The sequence below is a fragment of the Rhea pennata genome, chromosome 4, assembly GCF_028389875.1.
Source record: "Rhea pennata isolate bPtePen1 chromosome 4, bPtePen1.pri, whole genome shotgun sequence".
NCBI classification, from domain to species: domain Eukaryota; kingdom Metazoa; phylum Chordata; class Aves; order Rheiformes; family Rheidae; genus Rhea; species Rhea pennata.
Window position 1 is genome coordinate 76,175,632 of NC_084666.1, and position 27,735 is coordinate 76,203,366.

General features: G+C 65.9%; 1 protein-coding gene and 2 long non-coding RNA genes across 3 annotated transcripts; 2 read left to right on the forward strand and 1 right to left on the reverse strand.

Annotated features, from left to right (window-relative positions):
* The first annotated feature begins 661 nt into the window (after positions 1–661).
* LOC134140269 (uncharacterized) lies at positions 662–7,960 on the forward strand. The gene is made up of 3 exons (XR_009958376.1): positions 662–746; positions 2,120–2,459; positions 7,830–7,960. It is a non-coding gene; the product is annotated as an uncharacterized LOC134140269 (long non-coding RNA).
* A 237-nt stretch (positions 7,961–8,197) lies between these two features.
* LOC134140119 (maestro heat-like repeat-containing protein family member 2B) lies at positions 8,198–23,397 on the forward strand (the record flags this gene model as incomplete). The annotated part of the gene is given in 40 exon segments (XM_062574982.1): positions 8,198–8,287; positions 8,694–8,859; positions 9,052–9,150; positions 9,589–9,740; positions 10,055–10,198; positions 10,730–10,822; positions 11,078–11,147; positions 11,261–11,653; positions 11,709–11,782; positions 12,043–12,162; positions 12,698–12,805; positions 12,987–13,146; positions 13,334–13,530; positions 13,651–13,792; positions 14,397–14,449; positions 15,007–15,114; positions 15,414–15,533; positions 15,734–15,856; positions 16,034–16,186; positions 16,327–16,468; positions 16,470–16,822; positions 17,165–17,244; positions 17,339–17,474; positions 17,604–17,699; positions 17,989–18,093; positions 18,179–18,302; positions 18,445–18,554; positions 18,891–19,043; positions 19,432–19,586; positions 19,774–19,936; positions 20,218–20,411; positions 20,770–20,907; positions 21,092–21,203; positions 21,550–21,696; positions 21,982–22,159; positions 22,314–22,469; positions 22,619–22,741; positions 22,874–22,976; positions 23,090–23,155; positions 23,268–23,397. Coding segments are annotated over 40 exon segments (5,505 nt in total), but the record flags the coding sequence as incomplete, so codon positions are not given.
* A 1,378-nt stretch (positions 23,398–24,775) lies between these two features.
* LOC134140221 (uncharacterized) lies at positions 24,776–26,320 on the reverse strand. Its single transcript, XR_009958354.1, has 2 exons — positions 26,235–26,320; positions 24,776–25,826 (listed from the first exon to the last, which is right to left on the reverse strand). It is a non-coding gene; the product is annotated as an uncharacterized LOC134140221 (long non-coding RNA).
* Between the last annotated feature and the right edge of the window lie 1,415 nt (positions 26,321–27,735).

Genomic DNA, 27,735 nt, shown 5'->3' on the forward strand with positions numbered 1-27,735 from the left:
GAGTTTGATCTGAGCTAATATAGACCAGCTGCTGAAGTTTTTTTACTCTCGAGCCTAGCTCTCATGAAAATGAAGGGTTTCTATAGCTATGTGTTGGTGCTGTTTTTATAACAGTTGCAGTTCAGGCTTTGTCTTTTTTCATCCGAGTCATTATAAAACGTAGAATTCATCTATGTTTCAAGGTTCAATAGGATTTAAATTATTAAGAACTAATACCAGATCCACGTATTTCTGTCTCATGAGGGGAGATTACTCTTTCCATGAACTTAGTGGAAATACTTCTTTTATGAAAGAAGTAATTTTACATGAAAAGTGAATATTTACATTAATTCCAATGGAGCAAGTAGCAACCATGGTTTTGGTAATAATACATCCCTTCATGAAAGGGAAGACCTACTGATGCCTCATCCCACACCCTTTGGAAAGGACCTCAGCGTCCATCTTAACACTTAAATACAATGATGTGACAGCATTCTTTACAGGCACTTAAATTTTTAACTTGTGTTACTCATTTAGGAGACTTGGAAGAGAGCATGCATTCGAATAGGTATTGAAACACTTGGAGTAAAAACTATTGCTTTCTCAAAAAAAAAAATGTGATGATGTTTGGGAGTTTGTGTGTGTGTTCTTTTTTTACTGTCTTCTAGTAATAAAGAAAGTGGTTCAAGTGGTTCTCCGGTTCTGTAGTCTCATTGTATTCTGAAGATGTTAAAAGATCAAATTTTATGTAGAGCCTGCTTCCAAAGGTAAGTTTTTATATCTCATTGCATAACTCCTTCCTCCTTGAGCACTGTGTCATTTAACTATACCTCTGCATCTTTGGTTGCGAGATATTCATCTTCTCTTAGACTATCATCTAGTCTGTCTTCCAGTGTAGACAGCAGGAATGCATAAAATAAGTAAAATAGCTACTAAGAATTTTGATTTGGCTCTTAAATGTGGTCAAAACTTTCCTCTATCTCTGAAAATCAGGAGAAATGCAGTGTCTGTAGCCAGTGCTTTACCCATGCACAAAAAAAAAATCAGTAAAATAAGGATGGAGGAAAGGTGCAAGCATATAGGACTGGATGTCTCCAATTACCCTGACCTGAAGTTTCTGCCTGGCTTTAGGAAAATGTGGGGTGGTTTTTAACTTTTGCAGAAACTGAGGCAAAGCAGAATTACCAAAGTGACCTCAGTCCTCGCAGCATAGTTGACTGTTCCCCAAACCATGCTGTCAGTGTTTGGGCCTTCCTAATTTAATGATAGTGGCACGGGTGGTTAAAATCCAGTTTTGTAGGCAAACTTTTGTATTAGCATGTGCATGGGCAGGATTGGTACCAAAATATTTCCCTGGTGTGTGTGTGTGTGTGGTTTTTTTTTTTTTTTTTTTTTTTTTTTTTTTTTTTTTTTCCCCAAGCTTTGGAGTTTAAATCCTCATCCAGTTCTAAATTGGGTAAAGTGACATTTACTTCCTTATCTTCTGTAAGGTTTGTCTCACACTACCATTCTCTATTGAGGTTTTAGACTGGAAAAAAAACTCTCCTGGCTTGGTCCTGACATCAGGGAAAATACCACTGTGAAAGCTTGGCACTGCGAGAACTGAAATGAAGCTGTTCGGGTCTTATTTAGCTTAAATGAGGGCTCCGCATATGGCTGGTATACAAGATTTCAAATAACAAAAACTGATCAATTGATGATAATAGAGAATGGTTTTATATTAGCCATAACTTAGTTGAGCTCCCCATCTGTCACTGGTCTGTTGGAGGGTGAATGCTTTCTTCAAGCAAGCACAATTGGGTGTGGGTAATAAAAAGGAAAAGCAATTTTATACATTAGTGGTTATTGAGCAGAGTTTGGGGCCACACAGATCAAACAGTGAGGAGCAAGCTGTTAAGAAAAAGTTTTACACGTTAGTCAAGTACAAACACTTCTAATATAGAGAGGGAGACAGTGAATCATCCTGCTATGCCAAATCACAAATGATTATGAATGGAAAGATTCACCAGCAAAAAGGGTGTGAGCTTATATAAACAGCACAAAGGATCAATTGCAGAAATAACCAAAGCCCCTCCCAAAAAGGGAGAAGTCGTTTTCTAAAAGTAACATCTAACTTTGACTGTATCCAAATTTTGGGCAGGCTGCATTGGTCAACAGGAGTTCAGTTTTCGAAGTAATACTGAGCAGCTACATGTCTGGACAGCCTCAGTAGGAACTGCAGCAGCTCTTCACTCTGCGCGCCCAATCCCACGTGTCCGCTTGGGTCCTGCCAAAGGAGAAGGGTGGCAGAGGGATGACGTGAGCCAAAAGATGTATCTGCAGGCGGTGAGGAGCGATGGGGACAGTGGTGTGACAGACAGAGAATGGCTTTGTATCAGCTATTAACTCCTTCCAGAAGGTCCATCCTTCAGGTTATTTTTCTGGATGGCAAAGTACTGCTGCTACTGCTGCGTATAGCTACAGCTCTGAAGATGAGAAAGGTGAGCATTAATTTGGGGTCAGATCAGAAGGTGAGGCTTACTTGAAAGTTAAAGCTGTAAGTTTCTATGTCTGTGTTTCACACGCCATGAGTGATGGCTTGGCAGAGGGTCATGCTCTAATTTTGCTGCATAAGCACCGCTTTTGCTCGTTCTCCCTGCCTTGCTTAACAAAAGCTAATAGACTCCTTTTAGGGATATGTTAACTTGCGCTCAGAAGGAAGCTGATGCGTATGAAGTATTGCCTAGGGTCAAAAATACTATCCAGAGTAATTAACAAAAAGTATTAGTGAGAAATATGTACTTAATTGTGATGCCAAGATTTCATTATTTTAAGTCTTCTGTCTTTCTCCCTAGTATTCTTTCTGATACATAGACCAACCAAGGCACTGTAATGATTGTCTTAAATAGTAGCGTAAGGATTATTGAAATAAAATGTCCCCCCCTCTGTTATTCAGTATAGCAACATACAGAAATTGAGCTTGTAATGTAGGTATTTCCAGAATAATTTTTGTATAGCATTAGTGAGACTTGACACTAATGCTAATTCTTCATTAGAAGATGCATGACAAGTAGGGTAATCTAATATGCATTTAGCACTAAAATATGTTTAGCACATGCAGTGAGACCTCTGGTACTTGCTAGCATTTGACAGCTTTGGAAATCTGAATGCTCTGCTTATTCATGGAGCAGGTGCGGCCGCAGTGCTGAACACAGCACAGCTTTTCCCACCTAGGTGTGAGCTGTATTTCTTTAGTCTTGATACAGTGATCACTTCTGGCAAAGGCACAGTCATTTAATCTTCATGCCTGTTATATTTTGGGTCTCTCTTTCTCTCTCTCTCTGCAGAAACTTCTTTGCTGAAACTGCAAAAGATTTTTTGGGGGGATGGGGGAAATTGCTGTCTAATAGGTGACAATCTTAGTATAATTCATCAAAGAAAATCCCTAAAGACCATCACAAAGAAGAACTGGTAATAAAGCTTGTATTAAGAACAGAAAAATCCCACTAAGAAAGGGAGAATCAGCAGAGTTGAGAGGAAAAGAAGAAATTACTCGTGGTAGATGCAAAGGGCCGGTTCTGGATTGTTATTGCAGACAGAACCATTGATAGAACAAGCAGGGAAATTCTTCAGACGTGGCACTTGCTGCTGTGATTTTTCTTAGGATTTCAAGAAAGCGCAGTCTTCTGTATAGCTGTGATGTGGGAAGAATTTTGGGCAGCTGGATGCTAGAGGGGGTACCGAATCTCTCTGGCCTGGGGGGCGCTTTGAGGGAACCAGCAGTCCCTCTGTCCTTCCTGCTATGGACTACCTGTTTCTGTCCCTGCCCCAGCCCCTGCCTTGTGCAACGCGTGTGTTTGCACAGTGAATCTGTCCCCAAGCTGATCCAGCTGAGAAGCAGCCCGGCGTGTGTGGACACAAGGAAGAGAGCAAGGAACAAGTGTTAGCAGGGTGACAGAGTTGTGTTTTTCAGCAGGAAAGCAGCATCTGTAAAAACGGCAACTTTCTCTGTTGCCCGCATGCTGACCATTTTGGCTGGTGACAGGGGAGTGCTAGCAGTGGGGACTCTCCAGCGATGGTGTGCACAGTGCTTCGCAGAGTACATTCACACTCCCAGCCAGACGCGGAGTCCTGCTGCACTTCAGTGGCTAAAATGAAAACCTGGAACATGTCAGTCAAGTACCTGTCAGTTAGAGACATCATATTTTCAAAGCTCAGAGGAGCTGATTCAGATTTGGCTGAAAGGTTACGTCATCCCCTGACAATACTTTCCAGCTTTTCAGTGTACTGGGAAGGCAGAGAACGTGTATACGGGTTAATGCATTAGAATGAGGATCTTGAACGCAGTATTGATGCTCATAAAGAAAACAGATTTTTACCTAAGAAGTCTCAGATGAACCTGTGTGAAGAAGTAGCGGGGGGGGTTGGTACCAGAGTTACTTCTAACTTGTTCACAATTAATCTTAGGCCTGCAGGAAAGAGGGAATTTCCTTCCTCTGTTTCTTACTCATCTCTCTATGAGGCAGTGTCAGTGAACAATTAGGGAAAAAAAGTGGCCTCAAAAAAGAGGGGAAAAAATCCATCTGTATCATCTTACTTCATTCTCTCCTTCTGCTAGTGTTCAAAGAATTGAAAGAGCAAGCCCAAATAAAGCCCAGACTGTATGACCTCAGTCTTTCAGGAATGTTGACTTGGTTTCTCAATTTAACAGCCCAGCAAATGTGCATTCTCATGATCCTACGCTCCATCCATTCCACTCTTCTGTGTGGGTTTGGATTCAGGGAAATGAGAAGCAATAAAAGATAGTCATGGCAAGTGCATTTCTGGCAGTTCTCCCACCACTGCTGCCTTGCTGGAGCGCTGGAGTAAATGAATTGACAGAGAATCTGCCTCGCTTCTAGTTTTGGCACACAGCTGTCTTATTCAAACAGCCCTTTGCTGGTTCTGCAGCAGGGCAACAGAGGCAAGCAGGAAGCAAATCAAAGGCAATAACCAAAAGGCAGAAACTTGTCCTTTGTCTGCAGGCAAGAAATCTTTTGGCCCCACAAGACTTTTGCCTGCGTGCCAAATGAAGAGAGCAGCTTCTTTTTCTTGCCCGTTCTGCTCTGCTGTGCATTGTTTTCCTTGCATTTTGCAGCTGGTAAAACACTCCTTGCACTTGCACTTCTGTAGTGTACCACATGCCAGCCAGAAGTCATCCGAATGCCCCTTCCCGAGGTATCTGCTCCCCTTCTTGCCCCAGGTCCAGCGTTTTTGCGGCTGTGTGGTGGCCCACACAGAGCTGTATCAGCAAAGGGGAGAGATTTGGATGTGTTTTGGGGTTAGTCAGTTCCCTGATCCTGTTCTCTGCAAGGCTTAAAGCAGCAAGTGCTGTCTTACTGCGTTTTCTACGCAGCAGCTGAAGATGTCTTTATTCGCATGCTGTCGCTGTTATGTTTACTGCCACGCGAGGGAGACAAAGAGCTCAGTGAGGTGGTGGTACAGGATCCTCCACTTCAACTGCTTGCTGGACTTAAAGTGTAGTCATGGCATTCCTCAAGGATGCACACAGATGATCAGCTGCACTGTTTACAAAATTAGTTGGCAGTGATCAGGGAATGGGACAGTTGGTAAAATCCAGGAGTCAACTCTGTGCATATGTACCAGCTCCTGTGCTGCAGAATGTCTTTGGGTCACATGAGAGTTACACAACCTTGTATTTCTACTCTTGCGAGACAAGGTCTTACATCCAGCTAGATATAAGAAAATCAATGATACGGGTTGTCCAGAGAGCTTTTGCAGTCTCCATCCTTGGAAGGTTTCAAGACGCAACTAGGTGAACCCCTGAGCAACCTGCTCTGATCCCATAGCTGACCTTGCTTGGAGCAAGAGATTGGACTAGAGACCCACCTTCTAACCTGAATTATCCTTTGATCCTAATGTAGTTTTGGCTTCTTGTACCTGAGAGCTTCAGTCCTTTTCTTTGCATCTTCCAGAGGAAAAACTCCTTTGGGCAACAGGCAGTGCCTGCATGAGCATGTGCTGGCTTCAGGGATTCCCCAAACTGTTGTATGCTTCTGGTATTGCTGACCCCCAGGTATTCATGTTGGTCCTGAAATACTGCCAGGGCCGGTCAGCGTGTATAGCTCTGACGAGCTGTGAAGGAGAGGTGTCAGCCACCTACAGAGAGCGAGACTGTAGCTCTGTCTTTGGTCAGCAAAGATACATGTAGCCCTTTCTCAACAGGATGTATCTTATGTCCCACAGATGCAGGGAAAACAAGGCACAGGAAAGAGATATGATGCTGAGGCACAGCACAAGTGATATGAATGGAGAGGTCACACTGTTACGCAGATCACAGCTCTCAGCTAGCTCTCAGATGGGGACATGGAAGTGTCTCTGCTCAGGTGACCCCTGTTTCAGGTTGTGGCTGGCCAATAAGGACAGAGCAAGTTTTTGCTTAGAGAATTCACAAAATCACAGAACAGTGAAGCTGGAAGGGACCTCTGAGATCCTCTAGTCCAACCCCCTGCTCAAGCAGGGTCACCCAAAGCACGTTGCCCAGGACCCCATCCAGATGCGAAATTGCCCCAGAGCAAATCCACGGCTGTGCAGCTCCTCAGAGGAGACGTGGAGAAGGACACACACGGACACGGGCACAGGGGACCAGCCTGCAGGAGTCTTTTGGGGGAGAAGGTCAGGCAGAAAGGCCCGAGGGGAAGGAAAAGGCCGAATGAGCACCTGTGAGCCCGGCCAGCTCCGGCCGAGGCAGCGCCCGGAGCCCTTCGAGGCGCCCCGGGGCCGGGGGCGGCGGAGGGAGACAGGGCGGCTCGGCCGCGGGGCCCGCGGGGGCCCTTTGCCCGCAGCGCTGCCCCGCCCCGCCCCGAGCGGGCGCGGCCGGGAGCGAGGCCCTTATTGGCTGGCGGCCCTTTGTGACGTGTGCGGGCGGGGCCCAGGGCAAGCCCTCATTGGCCCAGGCGCAGGGGCGTGTCCCAGGCAGGCCCCCATTGGTGGGGCCTCTGTGACGCAGCGGGCGTGGCCGGGGCGGCCAGTGGTGGCGGCAGGGCCGGCGGCGAGGGAGGCGCTGGGAGCGGGTCCCCGCGGTGCCGCCGTGCTCTCGCTCGGGGCGGCCGCAGCGGCGCTGCCCCTGGCGTGGCGCCATGAGGAGACTCCGGGCGCTCCGAGGTGAGGGGCCGGCCGGGGCCGGGGGCGCCGGAGACCCCCCGGCGCTCGGCGCCGCCGCCGCGGGAGCTCCCCGGGCCCTGCGACCGCACCGGCTCCTCGGGAGGAAGCCTCCTCCTCCTCCTCGCGGCCGCGCGGCTCCCTCCAGGCCCCCATCCGACGGGCCTTCGCCCGAGGAGCTCCCGTGCCCCCGCCGCGAGGGAGACGGGACACGGAGCAGACGGTGCAGAACCGTGCCCCTGCCTCGGGCTCGCCCCCGGCACTGCGGGGGGCCTCGGTGCCGGCCACAAGGATGGGGCCTGACGGGCCCGGTGGCCCCAGCACTGCCCCAGCCGGGTAGCAGAGGCCTCGGCTCCAAAGCTGCCCGGCCCTGGGTGTTAGGTGTGCGGGGTAACTGGTGGGGATGGGACCCTGCGGTGGGGGTCCGACCTTGGGCTCGGAGCAGGGCCCCTCGGAGCAGGGCTGCGCGGGCCTTGTCTCGGCAGGGTGGGAGCAGCTCCAGCTGTCTCCAGGGATGGAGGTCCCACAGCCTCCGCGAGCACCTCTTTCCTTGCTCGACCGCCCTCAGGGGGCCAGTTGTTTCCTGAGAGTTAACGGGAATTTCCCGTCTCCCAGGTTTCTCTCCCGGCGAGGGAGCCGTTCGGTCTGACCCGGTGCAGACAGCTGAGGCCAGCAGAGCTGACGCTCGTCCTCTGGTTCTCTCCTTCCAGGTCTCTTCACTTGTGGAGGTTGCTGGTCCCGACCTCACGTTCTGGAGGATGGAGGCCGGGCGACCGAGTCGGTCCCCGCAGCCATCCCCACCTTTGCGGACCGTGTCGCTTCTCTGTCACGCCGCCTGCAAGACGCGGAGGTGAGGCGGGGGCGTCGCGCGGTGCTGCACGCGGGCTCGCGGGCGCCCGGCGGAGCTCCTGGCTTCCCGAGGGCGCCGCTGCCCTCGTGCGAACCGCAAACGCGGCCGCCGGTGGGGCCGTGTCCTCGGCGCTGGGGCTCCCTGGTGCTCAGGAAAAGCAAGGCCAAGCTCTTCCCTTCTGGGCTGCGTCCCCAGGGCGACAGAGAGGAGACGTACCGAGAGCTGGAGAGAGCCGTGCAGGACGAGGACGGCTGCTTGCCCAGCGCTGTCCTCAGCAGGGTGATCGCAGCGGCGTCAAGGGACGTGAGAGAGGCGCAGGTGAGCTGCTGCTCTCTGAAGGCAGCCGGAGGCGCCTGGCTGGAGCCCGGTTTGTGAAATGCAGGAGGGCTCTGGGCCGTGTCGCAGGCACTGAGACCCGTCAGAGGTTCCCAGATCCCCTGGGACAGCTCCTTCCCTGCGGATGTGCCTCCGGGGGCGCCTGCGCCAGGGCTGGTGGCGGAGCTGGGAGGCGCAGGGCCAGGATTTCTGCACCAGAACGCGTTTCCTGAGGCCAGGGCCACGGGGACTCGGGGCTGCAGCGGCTTTGGGGGCGCTGGCCAGAGCTGTGCGGGGAGGTGGCCGCAGCAGGACCCGAGGGCTGGAGGCAGCGGGTGGCTGGCGGCGTGTCGGGCCTGTCTGGCCGCCTCGGCCCTTCTCCAACTGAGGGGGTCGTTGCTCTTGCCAGGGCGTGACGGAGGACGTGCGGGCAGCTGCCAGCGACCTCCTGGTGGCTCTGGCACGCTGCCACTTTGACAGTGTCATGTGTGAGCTCCAAAGCCACCTGAGAGTCCTGGGAGGGATCTCGGAGGACTTTGTGTTTGTCACCCTGGGCAAGCTGGCCAGCAGCTACGGTAGGGCCCCTCGGCCCCGGCTCGGTGCTAACGGGGAGGAGGGATCAGCCCCTCTGGGGCCCCCTGGTGCATCCCCAGGGCCCTGGCAGCCCGGGGTGTCGTCCCGCCGCGCTGCCCCGGGGCTTCCCCCGGTGCTGCCCCAGCTCCCGCTGACGCGGCCGCTCTCTGTGCCTCTGCCCTGCCCTCTTGCAGCGCTGCGGTGCGTCCCCTTCATTGGAATGACGCTCTTCACCCTGCGCGCGATGCTGAGCCATGTGGGGAGCAGCCAGACCCTGCGCGCTGTCTGCAGCGGTGAGTGCCGGCCCTGCGGGGAGGGGAAGGGCCGGGCAGCCTCGGCGCTCGGGGCTGTTCCCGGGCCGCGGCAGGTCGCCGCCTGCGGCCATCTCCGGCCTCTGCCGTGCCCGCCTTCTCCCTGCAGGGCCGGCTGCTTCTCCGGGGTTTAGGGAGGGTGGCGAGTGCTCGGGAGGCTTGGGCAGGGGTGTGGGGAGAGGTGCAGGCGGGGAACCAGCTGGGAGGGGAGGAGGTGTCGCGGCAGGAGGAGAGCAGTAACGCGGCGTTTCAGCCCCGGCATCCCCGAGCGTTGCCTGGCTCGTCCCTGGAGCCAGGGCCGCTCCCGGCTGGAGCTGCGGAGCACGGGGGCTGTGGTTAAGGGCAGGCTGGGGCGGCGGAGCCGGGTCTCCTCCCTGCCGCGAGCTCTGCCCTGATCCCGCTTCCCTTCCCTGGCGGCAGTCCTGGAGCAGTGGTCGAAGGCCGCAAACAGCTACCTGAGCCGCTGGGAGAAATGTCCCTTCCCGCGCGTGGGGGAGGCCCAGTTCTGCAGCAGCGTTTACCCGCTCTTCTGCCACGTGGTCAGGAACTGGCTGGACTGCGAGGAGGAGGAGGTGAGCGCGGCGTCCTGCCGGCCCCGCGGCGGCAGAGCGACGTCGCGGTCCGTCTGTCTTTCCGCGTGAGAGCGGCATGGGAGGAGAGGCGCCCGAGGAGGGCGCAGGGGTCTGAGGCAGCGCCCACGGCTGGGCCCTGCCGGTGGGGTGGCACTGCGGATGGGGGGCCGGAGCTAGGGAGGTGCCCTGTCCTCTGGAGCAAGCCCTGCTCCTCCAGGGGAGCAGGGAGGCGCCTCTCTGTGGGGAGGGCAGACCGTGTCGGGGTGGCAGGACCTTTGGCCCCGATGAAGAGCGTCCCGCGGCCCTCCCTGCAGGTCAAGCAGGCCGTCCTGGGGGCGATGGCTGCCATGATGGGCCTCCTCCTGCACGAAGAGGAGCACCGTGAGCGGGTGTGGGAGCAGCTCCCCTGGCTCCTGGGCCAGTACCAGCAGGTCCAGGACACTTCCTGGGTGACCAAGGTGAGGTGGCACATGGGGCACAGTGCGGCCCTGGGGTCTGTACGTGTGCAGCGAGGTGTTGGGGGCTGTGGGGTGCCAGGAGGAGCCGGGACCCCTTGAGAAGAAAGGGAGAGAGCAGGGGAGGCTTGAGGCCTCCTGGGCTTCTCGGGCAGCCCCAGAGCAGCCCCGGTAGGGCCGAGAGGGAGCCGAGCGTCCCGGGGCCCGACCTCCTCAGGAGGGGAGGCCTCGAGGCCCGTCCCTGGGGCGTTGCGTGCGCGAGGGGCTCTGCTTGAGCGGCCCCGTCTGGCAGGGAGGGGAGACGTGAGGGGTGTGAAGAGCTGGGAAACGCCATCAGAGGGGCTCTGTGCGGAGGAGAGGCCCTCTAAGGCTGCTGATGGGGAGGGAAGGACACACGAGCAGCCCCGTGCAGAAGGGTTTGGGTTTTCTCCTGGGGGCTGGAGTCAAGGATTTCCTCATGGAAACTCCATGTTTCCTTTCTTAAGCCGTTGCTGTAGGTGACGGCCCCGCTCTTCTTCCCTCATTCCCTTGCAGGGTCTTCGTTATTTTCTTGAAATACTGGGAGAAGTGAAGATCCCCGTCCCCAAAGCCAAGGTGCAGGCCATCGGCACCGCTGTGCACAGCCAGGTGAGGCAGCCTGGCGCCGTACCGCTTGCGCTGGGTGCAGCGGGCCCGACTCAGGCGGCCGGGAGAGTCCTGCCGGGCGGCCGGGCAGAGCCGTCAGGCCGGGTCTGTGCAGATGCTTGGGCGTCACCTCCTGCACCGGTGTCTAGAGGCTGCTGCAGCCAGAGCTCCCGGGGAGACGAGAGCGGAGGGAGCAGTTTCTTTTCCGTCCCCTCAGTCCGGACGCTGCTTTCTCTAACGCGCACCGTGTTCCCACAGCTCAGCGATGAGACGAAGCAGCACAGCGGGGAGCACCGGTCGGAGCTGCGCTCCTGTGTCCTGCTGCTGGGTGAGGGCGGGAGGCTCCGCGTGGCACTGCCGTGCCCTGGCTGCTGTCTCCCAGGCCTCTGCCAAGGGGGAAGACATGGAGGGCTGACGCAGAGCACGAATTTTCCCTCGCAGCCCGAGTTAGCCTGGAGGACACAGTGACGTTTCTGGGGTCACAGCTGGGGAGCAAGAGCGAGGCCGCCCGCGTGGTGTCCTTGGATCTGCTCAGAGCCCTGGTGCGCCCTGCAGGTCAGTGCCGCGGGGCGCAGCGAGGCCGGCCGGGGTCCGGGCTGCCGGGCTGGGGGCAGACACGACTGCGAGCGATGCACAAACGCCCGACACGAGCTGCAGAGCGCGTGCTCCCCGGCCGAGCTGCCCCGCGGCTGCGGGGACGGGGGTCTGCCAGTCCCGTCGCACAGTGTGTCTGTGAACGGAGTCCCTGGGGCACTCTGCCGCTTCCTCGGCCCTCACGGTCTCGTCCCTGGTTTCTGTGCCGCTCGTGCGCGAACGAGCCGGGAGCGGGGCCAGGTCCCTGCTGAAGCGAGGGCTCTGCCTCAGCGCCGCCTCTCCCCGTCTTTTCCAGCAGCGGAGGTAGGACAGAGCCTGGCGCCGCTTGCACGGGCGGTGCAGGGCGTGCTGAGGGACCCCGGCAGGGAGGTGAGCTGCGTGGCGAGGGGCGGCTCCGCGGCGGGTGGCGGGGAAAGCTTCCGCTCGGGCAGGGCCTGGGCAGCCCCCGGCGGGGCTGCTGATGGGGCCGAGCCCAGACCAGCGTGGTGCTGCAGCGCGGCGGTGACGGCGGGAGCGGGGGTCTGCTGCACCCGCGGGGTCTCCCCAGGGGCCCCGGGGCTGGGTCGGTGCTTGGGCGTCTGCCCCGGGGCTCCTGAGCAGAGCGGCAACCGCAGCCTCCTCGGCGGCAGGTGGCGAGGGCAGTTCTGCGCTTCACCAAGGAGCTGCTCGGCTGCAGCGTCCAGAGCTGCTCGGCCTGGGAGCTGGTGGCCCACGTCTTCGCCAGGTTCAGCCAGGCCTCCGGCAGACTGGTGAGGGCCGAGCGTGGCGCTTGGGCTCCGCTCCGTGCCGGGGCGTCCTGGGAGCCCCCGCGGGCGCCCTGGGAACGGGGAGGCCCCGCGGCAGGGCCGCAGTCACCGGTGCGGGGGGCTGAGCGGCGTCCCCGTCGCCGTTCCTCGGGGGGATCTCGGAGGGTGCCGGGGCCGCGCTCTGGCCTCCCCCCCAGCGCGTGACAGATCCGACTGCGGCGCTGGCTCTTGGCCCCGGGAGCTGAGCGGTGCTCACCAGCGCCCTGGCTGGAGCCCATCTCAGGGGGTCCTGGTTTGCACCCCGACCGAGGACGCTGGCGACCGCCCCACCGAGCTGCGGGTCTCCCTGGTCGCAGCCTGTTTAGTCCTTCCTCCCCCTGGGATCTGGCCCCTCTTGGGGGACTTGCTGCTCTCTCCTCCTCCGGAGATGGGGGCTCCCAGGGGAGGGAGCATCACGGTGGCGCTGGGTGGTTCCTGTGTCCCTCTCCTATCTCAGGGACGGGGCTGATGCTGGTGTTGTCCAAACTGTGTTTTGCAGGCGGAGGGAAACCTTTCGGAGGCAGAAGCACAGGAGGAAGCAGATCTTCAGGCCCTGTGCTTGGACATCCTGCACTCCCTGGATGTCTCCATCAAGGGGATGAGCAAAGTAAGTTGTCCTGCCGCCGGCTGCTGCCTTCTGGCCCTGCTCTCCCCAGGCTGCTCCCTGAACAGGCCCTTGCGTGCACAAGGCGAGCGGAAATGCCGAGCGTTGTTTCCAGCTCGGAGCTAAATGAGCTCGCACTGAGGTGGGAACCCCGAGGTGCTGAATTGCCCTGTTCTTACCACAGCTCTTGTGGCCGCGGCTCCTCCAGTACGTGGTGCCAGCCCAGTACACGGGCACACTGGTCCCGCTCTCCCGATGTCTCCGAGAGCTGGCAGAGAGACGGGAGAGCGCGGAAGGCGAGGACGGAGAGGAGGAGCCCGATGCTGCGGCCGCTCGGGATCAAGGCAGGAAGCCAACCTCTGGCATGAGTGCTGCCGGGCTGTGCCGGGGCCGGGGCGGCCTGCGTCCCTCTGCCGCCCGCCTGACCCAGGCGGTCGCCGGCCCGTGGGCCGCGCGGGGGCTGCCCGGCCCGGACAGGGGCAGGGTTTAGCGGGCGACACCGCTCTCACCGGCCTCTCTTTCTCCTTGCAGCCAGGCTGCCGACGCCACAGGCCCTGCTGGCTCGCCTGCTGGTGAGTAGGGCCCTGGGGAAAGGCTCCCGGGGCCTCGAGGCAACGGGAGAGGTGGGGGCAGAGCCGCTTCGCGAGCCGGGGCCAGCAGCCTCCGGGCAGGAAGGGGCGTGCGAGAGCGAGTCGGAGCCTCCCCTGCCCCGCGGGGACCCCGCTGCGGTGCGTGGGAGAAGCTCCCGGCTCGGCCGGGGCCCGGCGACCGCCCTCCCTCCCGGGAGAAGCGGCGGCTCTCGGACTCCCGCGGCCGCCCCAGCCCGGCTCTCGCCTGCCCTCTCCCAGGTGGTGGCGGCGGCTCCTCACGCCGGCGGCGGCTGCGGCATCGCTGCTCTGCGGCTGCTGCAGGCCTTGTCCACGGAGATCCACGGCGCCGTGGGCATGGTGTGGGCTGTGAAGATCCCCTTCCTGCTGGAGCACCTGGCAGGTAAAGTGCCGTCGGTCGGGGAGGAGGAGGCTGGGGAGGCCGAGGGGGAGGCGGGAGAAGGCAGCGCCCAGGCGCGAGGGAGGGGAACTGGCGCTGGGTTTCTGGGCGCTTGCTCCGCAGCTGTCCCCCTCCCCGGGGGCGAGCGCTGGCACCGAGGGCAGGATGGGGCCCGGAGCAGCTCCCGGGAGCGGGGGCCTTTGCTGCCCGTCACCGCCGTGAGCAGGCTTTGCAGCAGCCCGGCGTCCTCGCCAGGGGACGTTTGGGAGGGCCGGGCTTGGCGCTCCGGGGGGTGGGTGAAACGTGCCCCAGTGCAAACGCCTGCGTGCGGTCGGTGCCCTCGTGTGACAGCCTGGTTTGCTCTGAGAGCCGCAGTCGAGCGATTGGGGATTGGGGCCGGCGGGGCTGTGGCTGACCTGAGCCAGTGACCCTGTCCCCAGGTCCCTCGGGTGTCCTGGGCCTGGCAAGGAGTTTGGTGCTGGGGCTTGAGCCTCCCGGCTTTGGCCCCTTCTGGCGTGGGACCCGGAGGGTGTTTGAGTGCGCGGGAGACCCCGGGGCTCCTCTCCGGTGCTAAGTAACGCGGGGTTTTCTTGCTCCGGCTTTGTAGAGAGAAGCGAGAGCTCCCTGGACTCTGCCGAGTGGGAGCATCTTCTGCTTAAGGTACGGCGCCGCTGCGAGGCAGCAGAGACGGGCGGGGAGCGGGGAAGGGGTGGGTGGAAACAGAGGGAAGCCGAGAAGGAGAAGGCCAGTTCTGTTTAGAGAACGGGAAAGCCAGCAGACGCCCTGGGAAGGCCCTGAGGATGTTGTCTGCAAAGAGCTGGGGATCACGGAGGGTCGTTTCCTGCTCTGCCCTGTCCCGGCGTTGCGACCCGCTCGGCGGGGACACGGGCAGCGGCCCCGTGCAGCCGGGGAGCTGCCGGGGGAAGGCTTGCGCTGGGCGTGCCTCCGAGTCCCACCAGAAGGATCTCCCACCGCCCAGACAGATGGGAGCAGGGAAGGGAAAGGCGGGTGGGATTTGGGGCTGTCTCTCGTGGAAAGCTCTCCCTGGGCACACGGGCAGGATTCCCTGACCCCACGCGGTGCCTGCAGGAGAGCTGTGCCCCACGGCCGGTCCCTCGGGCTCCCCGTTTGGAGGGCGGGAGAGGGCAGGAGCGCCGGGCGCTGGCCGAGCAGCCCTGGGGCCGGGGAGGCTCTGCCTCAGCTCGTGTTCCCCCTAGTTCCTGAGGACGTCGCTGGAGACCATCGAGAGCCAGGCCTGGACCATGGCCTTCAGCTTCGAGCTGAACCAGCAGGCGGGCAGCTACTGCCGGCTCTCCCGGGAGCAGGTGGGTCCCTGCCGAGGCCTCGTTCCCGCTCCCGCTCCCGGCAGGCGCTGGCGGGAGAGCCGGGACGCCGCCCCGGGCTGCACCTGCAGCTCTCGCCCCCTGCGGCCGGCCGGGCTCCCCGGCTCCCCGGCCCTTCCCCAGACGGGCTTTGCTCTCCGCACCGCGGGCAGCGGCGCTGGGCTGAAGGGCCGGCGCTGCGGCCAGCTCGGCTGTGCCTGGTGCGGGCTGGCGCTGCCCGGCCCGGCCGTGTCCCGCCAGGGCGCGCGTGACCGCGTCTGGGGTGGCCTCTTCTCTTCCAGGCCTTCCTCTACAAGGCTGTCGGGGTGTCCCTGGCAGCCTGTCAGCACGTCCCCTACGTCCGCGGGGAAATCCGGAAGTACCTCTTCCAGACAAACTATTTGGAGGCGTCTGAGAGAGAGGTGAGTTTCCTCTTCTCCCCTTGCTCTCCCCGGAGACCCCCGTGTTTGGGGAGCAGTGACCTCTCCCAGCAGGGCGCTCCCGGGTCTTCCGGTCTCCGTGTCGCTGCTGCAGCCATCGGACGATACCGCGAGTATTGCTCAGAGCTTGCCGTGGCCGAGGGCCAGCCAGAGGCTGACTCCCGCTCTCTCCTGCCTTGCAGGCAATGATTTCTGTTGTCGCCGGCTCTGCTGAGAGCCACTTCCCCCTCGCCTTGGAGGTGGTGCACGAGTTCGGGGCTACAATGGAGGAAAGACCAGTGTCCGGGGCTTTCAGACGCCTCAAGGTGAAGGATCCCGCGTGTCTGGCTTGTTTCCCTCTGCTTTATCCCCACTTCTAACCAGAGGCCGCCCAGCGGTGGCGGCTGCGTGGGAAGTGGGGCGGCTCCTTCGCTGGGGGGCAGCGGGAGCTGGGGCCGCCTGAGGCGCTGGGCTGACGCCTCGCGGCCTCTCCCGCGGCGCAGGAATACCACCAGGGGAAGAGAGCGGGGACGCACACGGCGCTGGTGCTGGCCTACGGCCGGATGGCGCTCTGCGCCCCCCGGGAGCAGCTCCTGGCCCGCGTCGAGAGCGACGTCGTGGGGCCCATCCTGCGGCACTACCGCGCCAGCTGCCAGGTGGGTGCGCGGGCGACGCAGGCGTCCCGGCTCGTCCCCACCGTGCTGCAGGGTCTGCGCGCGCCGCGGCCATCGCTGCGCGAGCTGCGTCTGGGCGCCGCGGTTCGTCGCCGCTCACCGTGTCCCCTTTCCCCTTCCAGGTGCTGGGCTTCACCTTCTCCACCAAGGTAAGTGCTGCCCAACGGGGCCTCGCTTCCTGCCCTTCCCGCACACCTTCCCTACTGCGGGCGTGCAGGACCGGCGCTCCCCAGGCCACGGGCCCGGGCTCTTCTGGCGGTAGGTAGCCGGGAAAGCTCATGCCGTCCCCGAGGGAGCTGCTTCCCGGGAGGGGAGAGGAGGTTTCCTTCCTCGGGGCCGTGTGCCGAGCTGCGGTCCCTGAGGCACCCGGGAGCCGTAGTCGCCCCTGTGTGCCGTGCGTTGGGGCTGGGCTCCGCGCCGCACCGCTCTTTCGGCCCCTGGCGCTGCGAGGAGCCCGTCATCGGCGCCGCTGTGTTTCTCTCTGCTGGGATGCAGGACGTGCAGCTCAAGCTGGCGCTGGTGCGGAGCATCGCCGAGGTCAGCCGGGCCATGCAGGGGGCGGGGGGCTCCCAGCGCGCGGAGCTCTGCTGCAAACGGGAGCTGCTGAGCGTCCTGCTGGTGAGTGCCGGGGCCGGGGTGGTGCTGCCAGGGAGTCGGGGCTGTGCCCCGAGGCCGGCTACCCCGAGGGGTGATGCTCTCCCTGGGCCGTGCGCCACCTCCCCAGTGCCTGCGCCTTGTCCCCGGGCAGCGGGGCCCTCGGGTGCTGGCGCCCAGCAGCCGCTGTGGGGCCGAGCAGCGGGTCTGTCCCCAGCGGGACCACAGCCTGGCCCCGGGGCTGTTGCGGGAGCCATGCGGGCCCCCGGGGCTGGTGCCTGGGGCAGGGCGAGCGGCAGAGCCTGTCCCCGGCGGGAGGGCGCTCGGTCGCTGCCCGCTGCACGCCTGTCTCTCTGCGACCTGCAGGGCTTCGTGAGGGCCGAGCCCCGGGATTGCCTGGCGTCCCCGGTGCGCCAGGAGGCGTTTCTGGCCGTGGGGCACCTGAGGTAGGGTCTTCCCGCCGGGGCTGCGGGGGCTGTCGCTTGAGCGCGCCGGGGAGTGGCAGTAAGACTCTTCCCTGGTTTCCCTGTCCTCTGCCAGCAAACTGAAGCCGTCACTGAGCCGAGAGGAAAGCCGCGACCTCCTGGATCAGTGCCTGCAGAGCGTGATGCCCCTGCCTGCCCTGGAGCCGGCGGAAGAGGAAGGGGCGACAGCGGCGGGCGCTCTGCACCTGCGGGTACCTGCCGGCGCTTCTCTGCCGGCCTCTCCGGGGATCCCCCCGCAGCACCCGCTGCGCTCGGCCCCCTCCGGACGAGCCGGGCGTCTCTGTGCATGGCCGAACGCCCGTCCTGCCCTCTGCTCTCAGGCTCTGCACGCTCAGACCATGGGGGCGCTGGGCGAGCTGGTGACGGCGCTGCTGGAGGAAGACCTCACCTCCAGCTGGCTCGTGGAGATGCTGCACGTGAGCACCTGTGGGGAGGTGGGGGAGGCGTCCCCGGCGTGGGGCGCAGGGTGCGCGGGAGAGCCGGGCTGCGGAGTCGGCAGGGTCGGCGCCAGGCAGCCGTGGGGCAGCTGCAGGGCACGTCTGCGCCACTGCCCGTGCCGTGGGGCTGCCGGGGATGGTGCGGGGCTGGCGCCGCCGGCTGCCGAGGCAGCAGCTCCCGAGCGGGACGCTGTGCGGGAGGGAGACGTCTGGGGCGGCAGCGGGCAGGCCGGGGCCGCCGCTGTGAGACAGGGCTGCTCTTGCGCAGGTGCTGGAGTACTGGCTCAGCTCGGCCCGTGAGTGGGAGCGGGAGAGGGCCCTGCAGGCCTGCGCCCAGCTGCTGGGCGCCTACGAGGAGCGGTTCGAGCTCACGGTGAGAAGGGACCCCCGCGCACCGCGTCCCCGTCCCCGCCGGCCGCAGGGCTGCCATGACCTCCTCGCCGGCTGCCTGTCCCCAGGGAGAAAATTCTTTCGGGCTCTTTGGCTCCACGGTGGGACTGCTGGCACCTTTCGTCTGCGACTCGCTGGCCACGTCCCGCCAGCGGGCAGGCGCCTGCCTCGGCCACCTCCTCCGCATACAAGGTGGGGGCAGCCCCCTCTCGGCCCCGGCCGGCCGCCCTTGCCGCACAGCTGCGCGGGGCCGGGCTGCGTTCCTGCTGGCCCGCGGCCCAGGGGTGGGGTCTCCGTCACCACCGCTGCCCTTTCCTCCTGGTGCTCGCTGCAGGCAAGGCCCTGGAGACGACGGCCGAGGAGGACGAGGTGCAGTCCCTGTGCCAGCGGCTGCGAGCCCCCGACGCCGAGGCTCTGCTCCAGGCGTCCTCCAGACTCTCAAAGGTACCTGGTCCCGACAGCATGGGGGAGCCGGCGCCTGGGCTCCTGCGCGGCTCCTCTTCCCTGCCGGGGCCCCGCTCCGTTCTGGGAGAGCTGCTGCGATGGGCGGCCGGGGTTAGGGAGTCGCGAGCTGTTGAGTGTGTGTCCGTCCTCTGGGCGCGCTGGGGAAGGAGGAGAGGCTGTGGGTGGGGGGGTGCACTCCTGTGGGACGGCCGTGCACCCGCCCCGAAGCACACGTAGCTGTCGGTGGGGCCCGAGGGGCTGGAGGGAAGGCGGGAAGCTCCTCGGAGCCCGAGCAGACATGTGATGTGGTCTCTCCTGTGCCTGATTTCTCCGCAGATCGTTTGCAAATACATCCCCCCGGCGCAGGCGGCGGATTTCGTTTCTGCCGCCCTGGACGGGATGCTGTCGGCGAGGGCGGCGTGCGCTCAGGCAGCTGGCGAGTGGCTGCTCGCCTTCCTGGAGACGTGCGGGGGACAGCTGCTCATGCAGGTGCGAGGGACGCCTTTCCCTGGGCTTCGGCCTCCCCGCCTCAGCCGCTGCCGCGCACCTCGCGCGCCGGCAGCCCAATGCCAGAGCTGCTCTTCGCCCGGCGACACCGACCCTCCTGGGTCCCATCCTCCCGATGGCTCCCGCGGCCGAGGCCCCTAGCGCAGGGGCACCTAAAGCGCCCAGTTCCTGCCTGGTTCGCGGGTGCGATGCTCAGCCCTCCCGGCCCCGGGTCAAAGGGGGCCGCGCGGACGGCTGTGGCCCCCGTGGTGGTCCAGCGTCCCCCCGCGGCTGCGCAGAGCCGTGGGGCTTTAGGGCTGGGTCTTGAGAAACGGTCGGGGAGCAGGACGAGGACAGGACGGAGAGGACGGCTCCTCCGCTCTGCGTTCAGGTGCCGGAAATCCTGAGCATCATCTACATCCGGATGCCGACCATGCAGCAGGACACCCTCCGCGGCCTCCTCTTCAAGGCGGTGTCCCTGCTCGCCCACTACCACCCCGGGGCCGTCATCGACAGCCTCCTGCACAAGCAGCTGCCCATGGACAGGTACGTGCACTGCGCCGGCCCCGGGGGCGGGCAGGACCCCCGCTGCCGGGGCGAGGAGGAGCCAGCGGGGAAGCCAGTGCCCGGAGCCTGACCCCCGTCGGCCCCTCCGGGGGCGGGAGAGCGTTTGGCCGCTGCTGAGGGCGTCGCAGGTACCGGTGCTCACGGGGGGTCTTGTGCTCCCCTGCAGTGAAACCGTGGAGCTGTGGGGGGTCCTGGGGAGGACGTTCGTTGCCGGCCAGCTCCTGGGGGTTCTGATGGAGAAACTGAAGGACTCGGGAAGCGACCGGCCCGGGACCAGCTCCGCCGAGCCCGAGGCAGACGACAGCCAGGCTGCGCTGGAGCCTCTCAAGGTGCGTGCGCTGGCCGCCGCCCTGCTGCAGCGTCGCGCCCGACGTCCCGCGTAACCTTCAGCCCGGGGGAGGCTGTGCCTCGCGCGCGCTGCGCGTGCCCCCGAGCCCCCCGGTGCCGGGCCGGGCCCTGGGCAGCGCTGGCGCCCGAGACCTTTTGCTGCTCGCAGCCTGCAGGGCCGCTGCCGAAAGCCAAGGCGCAGGCAGGAGAGGTCCCCGAGGCGGGCAGGGGGCGGCGGGGAATGGCGCGTTTTCACGGGCCGCGCTGGGGGCACTGTCTGCAGATCACCTGCGCCATCTTCGAGGTGGTGTCAACGCTGCAGAGCCCGGAGGCTGTGCAGCACCTGCTCCCGGAGCTGCTCCCGGTGCTCCTGCAGCAGATCAGCGCCACGCTGGGAAAGGAGATGCCGTTCTCCAAAGTCAGCGGCCGGGGAAAGCTGTTCCTGAAGGGACACATGAGCGATGACAATCCTTGCAGGTAGGAGCCGGCAGGACGGAGGCGCCGGGGCTGGGCTGCGAGGCCCGTGACCAGGCCGCGTTCGCTCGTGGCCCCGAGGCAGCGCTTTGGGCTGCCCGTCCCCTAGGCGGGGAAGCCGCTTCTGGTTGGTTTCCTAGTGCTGCCAGGGCGTTTGGGGCATCAGGAGGGGGAGGAGGGCGGTTCCCTTGCTGCTTGGCAGACCTCGGGGTCGTGGGGTGTCACTTCAGGGGTGCAGTGCCCAACCCACCCCAGTGGGGCTGAGCGCGAGCGACCGAGCGCCTCGCGGGCGGCGGTTCCCTAGCTCTGCCCGAGACGCCTGCTGCCGCGATTCGGGAGTCGCCGCTCTTTTTCCGCCCAGGCTTTCCCTGGAGACCTTGGAGGCGGTGCTGCGTGCGTGCCTCCACGGGGGATGGCTGTGGCTGCTGAGGAAGCAGGGAGCCTGGGCTGCGCTGGAAGACCCCCGGGCTCACCACGACGGCGTCTGTCTGCTGACGGGGTGAGAGCCCGAGGAGGCGCCTGGCTGCTCCGGGGCGGCCGCGCCCGGGGGGCCGGCGGGACCCTTCCCCTCGGCCCGGGCGTCTGCGAGCTGCCGAGCAGAGCCCGCGCGGGAGCCGGTGGGTTTGGGGGGCCAGGTGCCTCCCCGTGTAATCGCGCACCGCCCACCTGTGCTCCGCACACAGCGTGCTGCTCCGCGCCGGCGTCGTCTCGCTGCCCGTGGTGCTGGTGGTGACCCAGTGGCTGGACTCCCCCTCGGCCAACCGGCGGGTCATGGCCGCGGCCTTCTGCGCCGAGGTGAGAGGGGAGGTGCAGGGGGAGGCTCGGGGGGTTTCTCACGACGCTGCTCTTTGGGAAGGCGCCGGTGGAAAGCATCACCGTCGGGGCGGGAGCGGGTCCCCTGGCAGGAGGCGCCCCGGGAGCTGCCCTGCCCCGGCCCCTGCCGCGTCCTTCCCCTGCGCTGTTGCGGGGGCTGCTGCTGCCCCTCCACACCGCTCGGTCCCGGCGCTCGTCGCCGCAGCGGGCGTCGGGGCAGTCCGCCGGGGCGCGGGGGGCTTCTTCGCGTGGAGCCCGGGACGGCTGCTGGTCCCAGGCCCGGTCCGTGCTCGCGTGCGGGTGCTGACGGCCAGTCGCTGCGCCCCAGCTGATGAAGGCGCCAGTGCCCTGGGAGAGGAGGTGCCTGCAGCCGATCGTGGGGGCCCTGCTGCAGAAGTCGCGGGACCCGAGCAGGACTGTGCGGCAGATGGCAGCACGTGGCCTCGGCAATCTGGCCCGCGGCGCGCCGGAGACGGTGAGCGGGGCTTTCCTGCGCCCGAAACGCAGCCCCAGCTGGCCGGGAGCCGGGGGCAGAGAGCGCGGGGGGACTGGGGAGACGGGGCGGAGCGGCGGCGGCGGCTGCGCATCTTTCCCCCGACAGTGCTCTGCTCCCGGGTGGCAAAGGGGACCGCGGTGCGGCGGGAGCGGGGCCGCGCGCTGCTCGGGGCCGCTCCTGAGGGCTTCGGCCCCGGGGGCAGGGGCACGACGAGCGGCGGGGGCCGGGCTGGCGCGAGGCCCGTGCGCGTGTCGCACCTTACAGTTGCGCGAGCACAGGGGAGCCGTGGTGGCGGCGCTGCGGAGTGGCCTGGAGTCCGGGGGCGGCGGTGGCGGCAGAGAGCCTGCTGGCGCTGGCCAGGGTGGCGGAGGAGCTGCGGGGGAAGGGCCTGGGCGCCTCCTTCAGAGACCTCGCCAGGGACGCAGCGGCCTTCTTCAACGCCGTAAGTGCGCGGTGCCGCCCCGCGCCGCTCGGAGGGTCCCGCGCGGCGGCGGCCCCGAGCGGAGTCCACGCTCCGCCAGTGGCGCTCGGCGCTGCGGAGCAACCGTGCACGGGGGCCCGGTGCCCACGCGGCAGCCCGGGTTCCTGGGTTGCAGGAGGAGGCGGCGCTGCGTGCGGCAGCCTTCACCCTGTACGGGGCGCTGGCGGCCTCCGCCTCGAGGCGGTGGAGGCCGTTCTTGGCCGAGGAGCTGGGGAGCACGTGGGCCAGCCTGGTGCTGCACCTCGGGGACCCGGACCCAGGCGCCTGCAGGGTAAGAGCCCCTGAGCGTCCTCGCGGGGCCAGGGCCGGGGCCAGGGTGGGCGGCACCGCGGGGCCGAGGGCTCCTGCGCGGAGCCGGGCGGCGGGGTTCGGCCGTGGCGGGCGGCGGCGACGGGCTCCGCTCTCCACTCTCGTCGGCAGGCGTGCCGGGGCACGCTGCAGCTGTGCGTGCTGCTCCCGGGGCTGCAATGGCTGCGGCAGAGCATCGCCGCGGGCGCAGGGCTGAGCGCGGCCGAGCTGCTGGACGACATCTGCGGGCAGCTGGTGAGGAGCCGCGCACCCAGCGCCGCGGGGCCCTGCCCGGCCAGGCCGCGCCGCGTCCCCTCCACGCCCGGGCGTCCTGCTCGCCGCGGGGCGTTCGGGGCGGAGAAGGACGCTGCGTCCCCTTGTCGCCAGGCCTGGGAGAGCCTCGAGCAGCAGCAGGCGCTGTACGTCGCCGCCCGACGCTGCTTCCTGCAGGGCTGCGGGGAGGTGCGGACCACTGGCCTCCAGGTGGCTGGTGAGTGGCCGCGGGCGCTGCACCGCTGGGACTGGGGCTGTGCGGGGCGGCGGGGGCCAGGCCGGGCCGGGCGGCGGCAGCGCCCTGAGGCCGCGCGTGGCTGGTGCCCGCAGGGGTCCTCGTGGCGCACGCAGGCACCGTGTGGCTGACGGCGGAGGAGGCGATGCTGCTCGGGGCAGGTAGGCGACGGCGCCCCGGCCCAGGGGCTCCGGCAGTTCGGGGCCGCGTCGACCCCCGGGGCGGATGGGCCGGGCCGGGGCCGCGGTGACGGGGCGGCCGGTGCCGTTGCAGCGCTGCGGGTGCTGAGGCGCGACGCGGACCCGAGGGTGCAGCAGGCGGCCGCTCGGCTGCTGCAGGACACGGGCCTGGACCAGCTGCAGCGGCGGCGCTGAAATAAAGTCGGGGCGGCGGCAGGGCAGAGCAGGGCGGTGTGCGCCGGGGGCGGGGCCAGAGCCGGGGGGCGGGGCCAGAGCCGGGGCGGGGCCACGGGAAGCGAGGAGCCAGCGGAGGGGCGTCGGACAGGAGGGGGCGGGGCCACAGAGGGGCGGAGCCGAGGAGGGGCGGAGCCGAGGAGGGGCGGGGCCAGGGAGGGCGGGGCCGTGGGCGGGGCGCGGCGGCTTTTCCCGGCGTCTGAGCAGACGCTCGGGTTTGACCGCGGCGCCTCGGGCGGGGGCGGTCGGTGTCCGCGGGGCTCCGGCTTCCCGCAGCCGGCGGCGGCAGCGAGCCCGAGGTGAGCGGCGTGGCAGCAGCTGCCCAGGCCACGCCTGGCGGAACCACCCGATGGCGGGAGTGAGGCTGGGGCTCTGCCCGACCACGAGAGAGCAAGTACCCGCCCGCCCGCCGCTGCCGGGAGCCGCCGGGCCCGGGAGCCTTGGAGCAGCCGCGCTCGGGCGCGCTGGTGCTGCAGCGCCGCTGGCTGGAGCAGGGGGTCCCGCAGCGCTGGGGCTGGGCGGGGGCCGCGGGCGCGCTGGGGCCGGGAGCCGCTCGCGGGAGCGGCGGCTGCGGGGCTGCGCGGGGGGGGGGGGGCGTGAAAAGGGGGGTGCGGGGCTGTTGGGGGGCAGCGGGGAGGGTGAACTGCTGCGCTTTGGGGCTCAGACGGGTCGGGCGGCTGCTTTGGGGGCTCGCTCTGCGTTTGTGAGCCCCAAAGAGCCGCCAGAGCCGGTCGCGAGCCCCCGAGGGCAGCGTTCAGCCTCCAGCTCTGCACGCTGCCTTTCGTGGGGCCTGAAGAGCACGTTCTCGGGGCTGGTGCAGAGCTGCGGAGCGGAGGCCCAGTCCTGCCTTTGCGGTGCTGAGGAGCAGCAGGAGCGGGCTGCTGTCAGCGCTGCAAAGCAGGGGCTGGGTGCTGCGTTTCGGAGCCCTGCAAGCAGCTTCGGGGGCTGGGAGCCGGAGGCCGAGTGCTAGGCGTTTGCGGGGACCGATGTCCGGGCTGGAAAGGGAGGCTAAGTGCTGCGTTTGGTGGGGCTGGGGAAGAGGGTGTAGGGGTGTTTGGGGGCTCAGGAACGGAGGCTAAGTGCTGCGTTTTGGTGGGGGGAGGCTGGAAAGCAGAGGCCCTGTCACCCGTAGGGAGCCCCCAAGCAGAGGCCGGGTGGGCTCTTCCTGGGGGAGGGTGGGGGTGCGGGGCGCGGGGCCGGGCCGCGGGAGGGGTGGGGGGGGCCCACGGACCCTCACCGGAGGTGGGGGTCCGTCCGCGCGCGCCCCGAGGCCAGGGAGGCCGGCACGCACCAGGCCGAACTTCGCGTCTGAGATAGTTTCTGGGGCGAAAGGCGCTTTTGGGGGAGGAAAGGCGAGCAGAGGCCGCCTGCCGGTTCCAGTGTTTATTCAGTGCTTGTGCAAGACTCAAGGTTTATTCCACACATTCACACTGTTAATAAACTAATTGCTCCATGTGTTTGCAATAATAAACGCTGGCATGAATGTGCAAGTTGTGACAGTGATTGATTTACGGCCCTGTCAGTGCCCAGGGTGGCTGGAAGGAGCTGGGCCTGGAGGAGCCCGCGCTGAGCTCCCGGCTGGGTCACCGAGGGGGCCCAGAGCCCGGCGGAGGGAGGCGGGCGCAGTCGTCCTGCAGCACCACAGGAGGGCGGAGGGCTGGAGGCGCCTCTGGAGACCGTCTAGTCCAAGCCCCCTGCTCCAGCAGCGTCGCCTCGAGCACGGTGCCCAGGCTCGCGTGTCCAGGCGGGCTTTGCGTGTCCCCGGAGCACAAGCTGCTCCAGTGCTCCGTCCCCCTCGCGGCACACAGGTTCTTCCTCGCGTTCAGCGGGAGCTTCCTGGCTTTCCGTTTGCGCCCGTCGCCTCGCGTGCTGTCGCTCGGCACCCCTGAAAGAGAGTCCGGCCCCACGCCCCCGACACCGTGCCCTTGAGGTGTCAGGGGGACTCGAGAAGGCCAACGAGAAGAGCCCAGAACCGGACGCAGGGCTCCCGGCGGGGCCTCCCCAGGGCCTCACAGAGCGGCAGGGTCACCCCCCTCGGCCCGCTGGCCACGCTCCTCCCAGGGCCCCCACGACACCCTCGGCCTTCTCGCACACGGGGCGCCTCGCCGTCCAGCAGCGCTCCCAGGCCCCTCTCGGCACGGCCGCTCTGCGGCGGGGCGGCCCCCGGCCCGTGCTGCTGCGCGGCCTTGCTCCCCCCGGGCCGCGGGGCCCCGCACTTGCCTCTGCCGAGCTTCAGGAGGCTCCTGCGCGCCCGGTTCTCCAGCGCCTCCAGGGCTCTCGCACGGGCGGCACGGCCCTCGGCTGCATCGCCCGCTGCTCCCGGCTTGGGAGCCGCAGCCGTCGTCGGGGGCAGGAGAGGGGGGGAAACGAACCTCCCGTCGCCCCTCTGCGCTGCGGCTCTCCCGCTCTCAAAACCTTTCTGGGAAAAAGAGAGACGAAAAAACGTTTCCCCCCCCCGGCCAGAAGCACGAGGAGCTTTTGCAGCGCTTCTCCGAGCGCAGGCGGCAGCGGCCCGAGCCGTCTTGGCCCCGGCAGCCCCGGCCCCCGCCGCCGCCCCGGCCCGGCGCCGCTCCGCCGCCCGCGCCCCCCGCCCGCGCCTCGGCGCCGTCGCGGCAGCGGCAGCAGCTCCGGCGCCGCGCGGCTCCGCGCAGCTTCCCGCGCAGCCCCCGGCACCCTCCGGCCGCCCCCAAGCGCCCCCCCCCGCGGCCCGAGCTGCTGCCGCAGCCGCCGGCAGATGCTGCCGAGCCCCGGCTCCCCGCACGGCCTCGGCCCCGCCGAGCCTCCCGCCGGGGCTTTGCCGTGCCCGGCCGCGGCGCCGGCTGCTCACCCGAGGCTCCGCGCAGCTCCCGGCGCGGCCGCCGCCTGCCCGGTACTGTCGGCTGCGTCGGCGCCGCTGCGCGGTCGGGGGGAGGGCGGAGGGGCGGGGCGGGCGTCGGGGGCGGTCGGGGAGGGCGGAGGGGCGGGAGGAGAGAGGAGGGCAGGGTAGGAGAGGGGAGGGGAGGGGAGGGGAGGGGAGGGGAGGGCGGAGGGGGGGGGGAGGGCGGAGGGGCGGCACCGGGCGCCGGGGCGGGGCGGGGCGGTACCGGGGAGCTGCTGCCGCCCGCCCCGGGCTTACCGCGGCGGGGGAGACGCGCCCCGGCGCTGCCCGGCCGCCGAAGGGAAGCGTTTTCCCGCAGCGGCCCCTCGGGGGTCGCGCCCGGGCAGGGGGCTCCTCCGCGCCCGGCGCTCGCACACGCTGCCCGGGCGGGAGCTGCCGCCGCCGCCGCCTGGCGCCGCGGTGCCCCGCGCTGCAGCCCGGCCTCGGGGCGACCGTGCGCGGAGAGCCCCCGGGCGGGACCGGGCGCGTTTCTTTTTCTTTTCTTTTCTTGCCCTTTTCGCTTTGCTTTCTTTGCACGGGGCGCGGGGCAGAAGCCCAAACCTCGCGCCTTTCGTCACCAGCCCTTCCAGGTCAGCGGCTCCCGCTTGCCGAGGGCTGCGGCGCAGCGAAGGTTGCGGGCCGCAGCGCGGAGCCGCGCTCGCCGAGCCCGGGGCCCCTTCTGCCGCGAGGGGCCGCGGTGCTCGGGTGCTGCCGCCCGCGGCCGCGGAGACGCGGGGAGCTGCGCGCGGGGCCTGGGCGCTTGGCGAGAGGCTCGTCGGGCAGCGCGGGCGGAGCGGCGCGGCGCGGCGCGGGGGCGGCGAGAGCGGCGCGAGCGGAGCAGCGGCGGGCGGCGGAGGCGTCTCGGGCGGGGGTCGTGTGCGGGGGGTCGGGGGGGCGTGTCCGGGTCAGCTGCGGGGCGGGGCCGGAGGCGGGGCCGGAGCTGGGGGCGGGCGAGGGGCGTGCCCATAGCAGGGGGCGTGTCCAGCGCCGTGGGCGGAGCCGAGGCGCGGCTGGAGGCGTGGCCAGAGCAGCGGCGGGGCCAGTGAGGGCCGGGGGCGGGGCCACGGGGGGCGGGGCCGTGGCCGTGGCGGGGCGGGGCCGCAGTCGGGGGCGGGGCGGAGAGGGGCGTGGCCGGGGCGCAGCGGCTTTTCCCGGCGCCTGCGCGGTGCCTCCGGTTTGGCCCCCGACGTCGCGGGCGCGCGCGGGCGGCGGCGCTCGGTGTCCGCGGGGCTCCCGCTTCCCGCAGCCGCGAGCGCTGCCCCGGCGGCTCCGAGGTGAGCGGGGCGGCAGCGGCTGCCCGGGCCGCGGCCGCCGCAGGGCAGCAAGCAGCTGCGGAGCCGGCCCGGAGCCCGCCCTGCCTCCCTGCCTCCGTCCCGCCGCTGCCGGGAGCCGCCGGGCCCGGGAGCCTTGGAGCAGCCGCGCTCGGGCGCGCCGGGGCTGCAGCGCCGCTGGCTGGAGCAGGGGGGTCCCG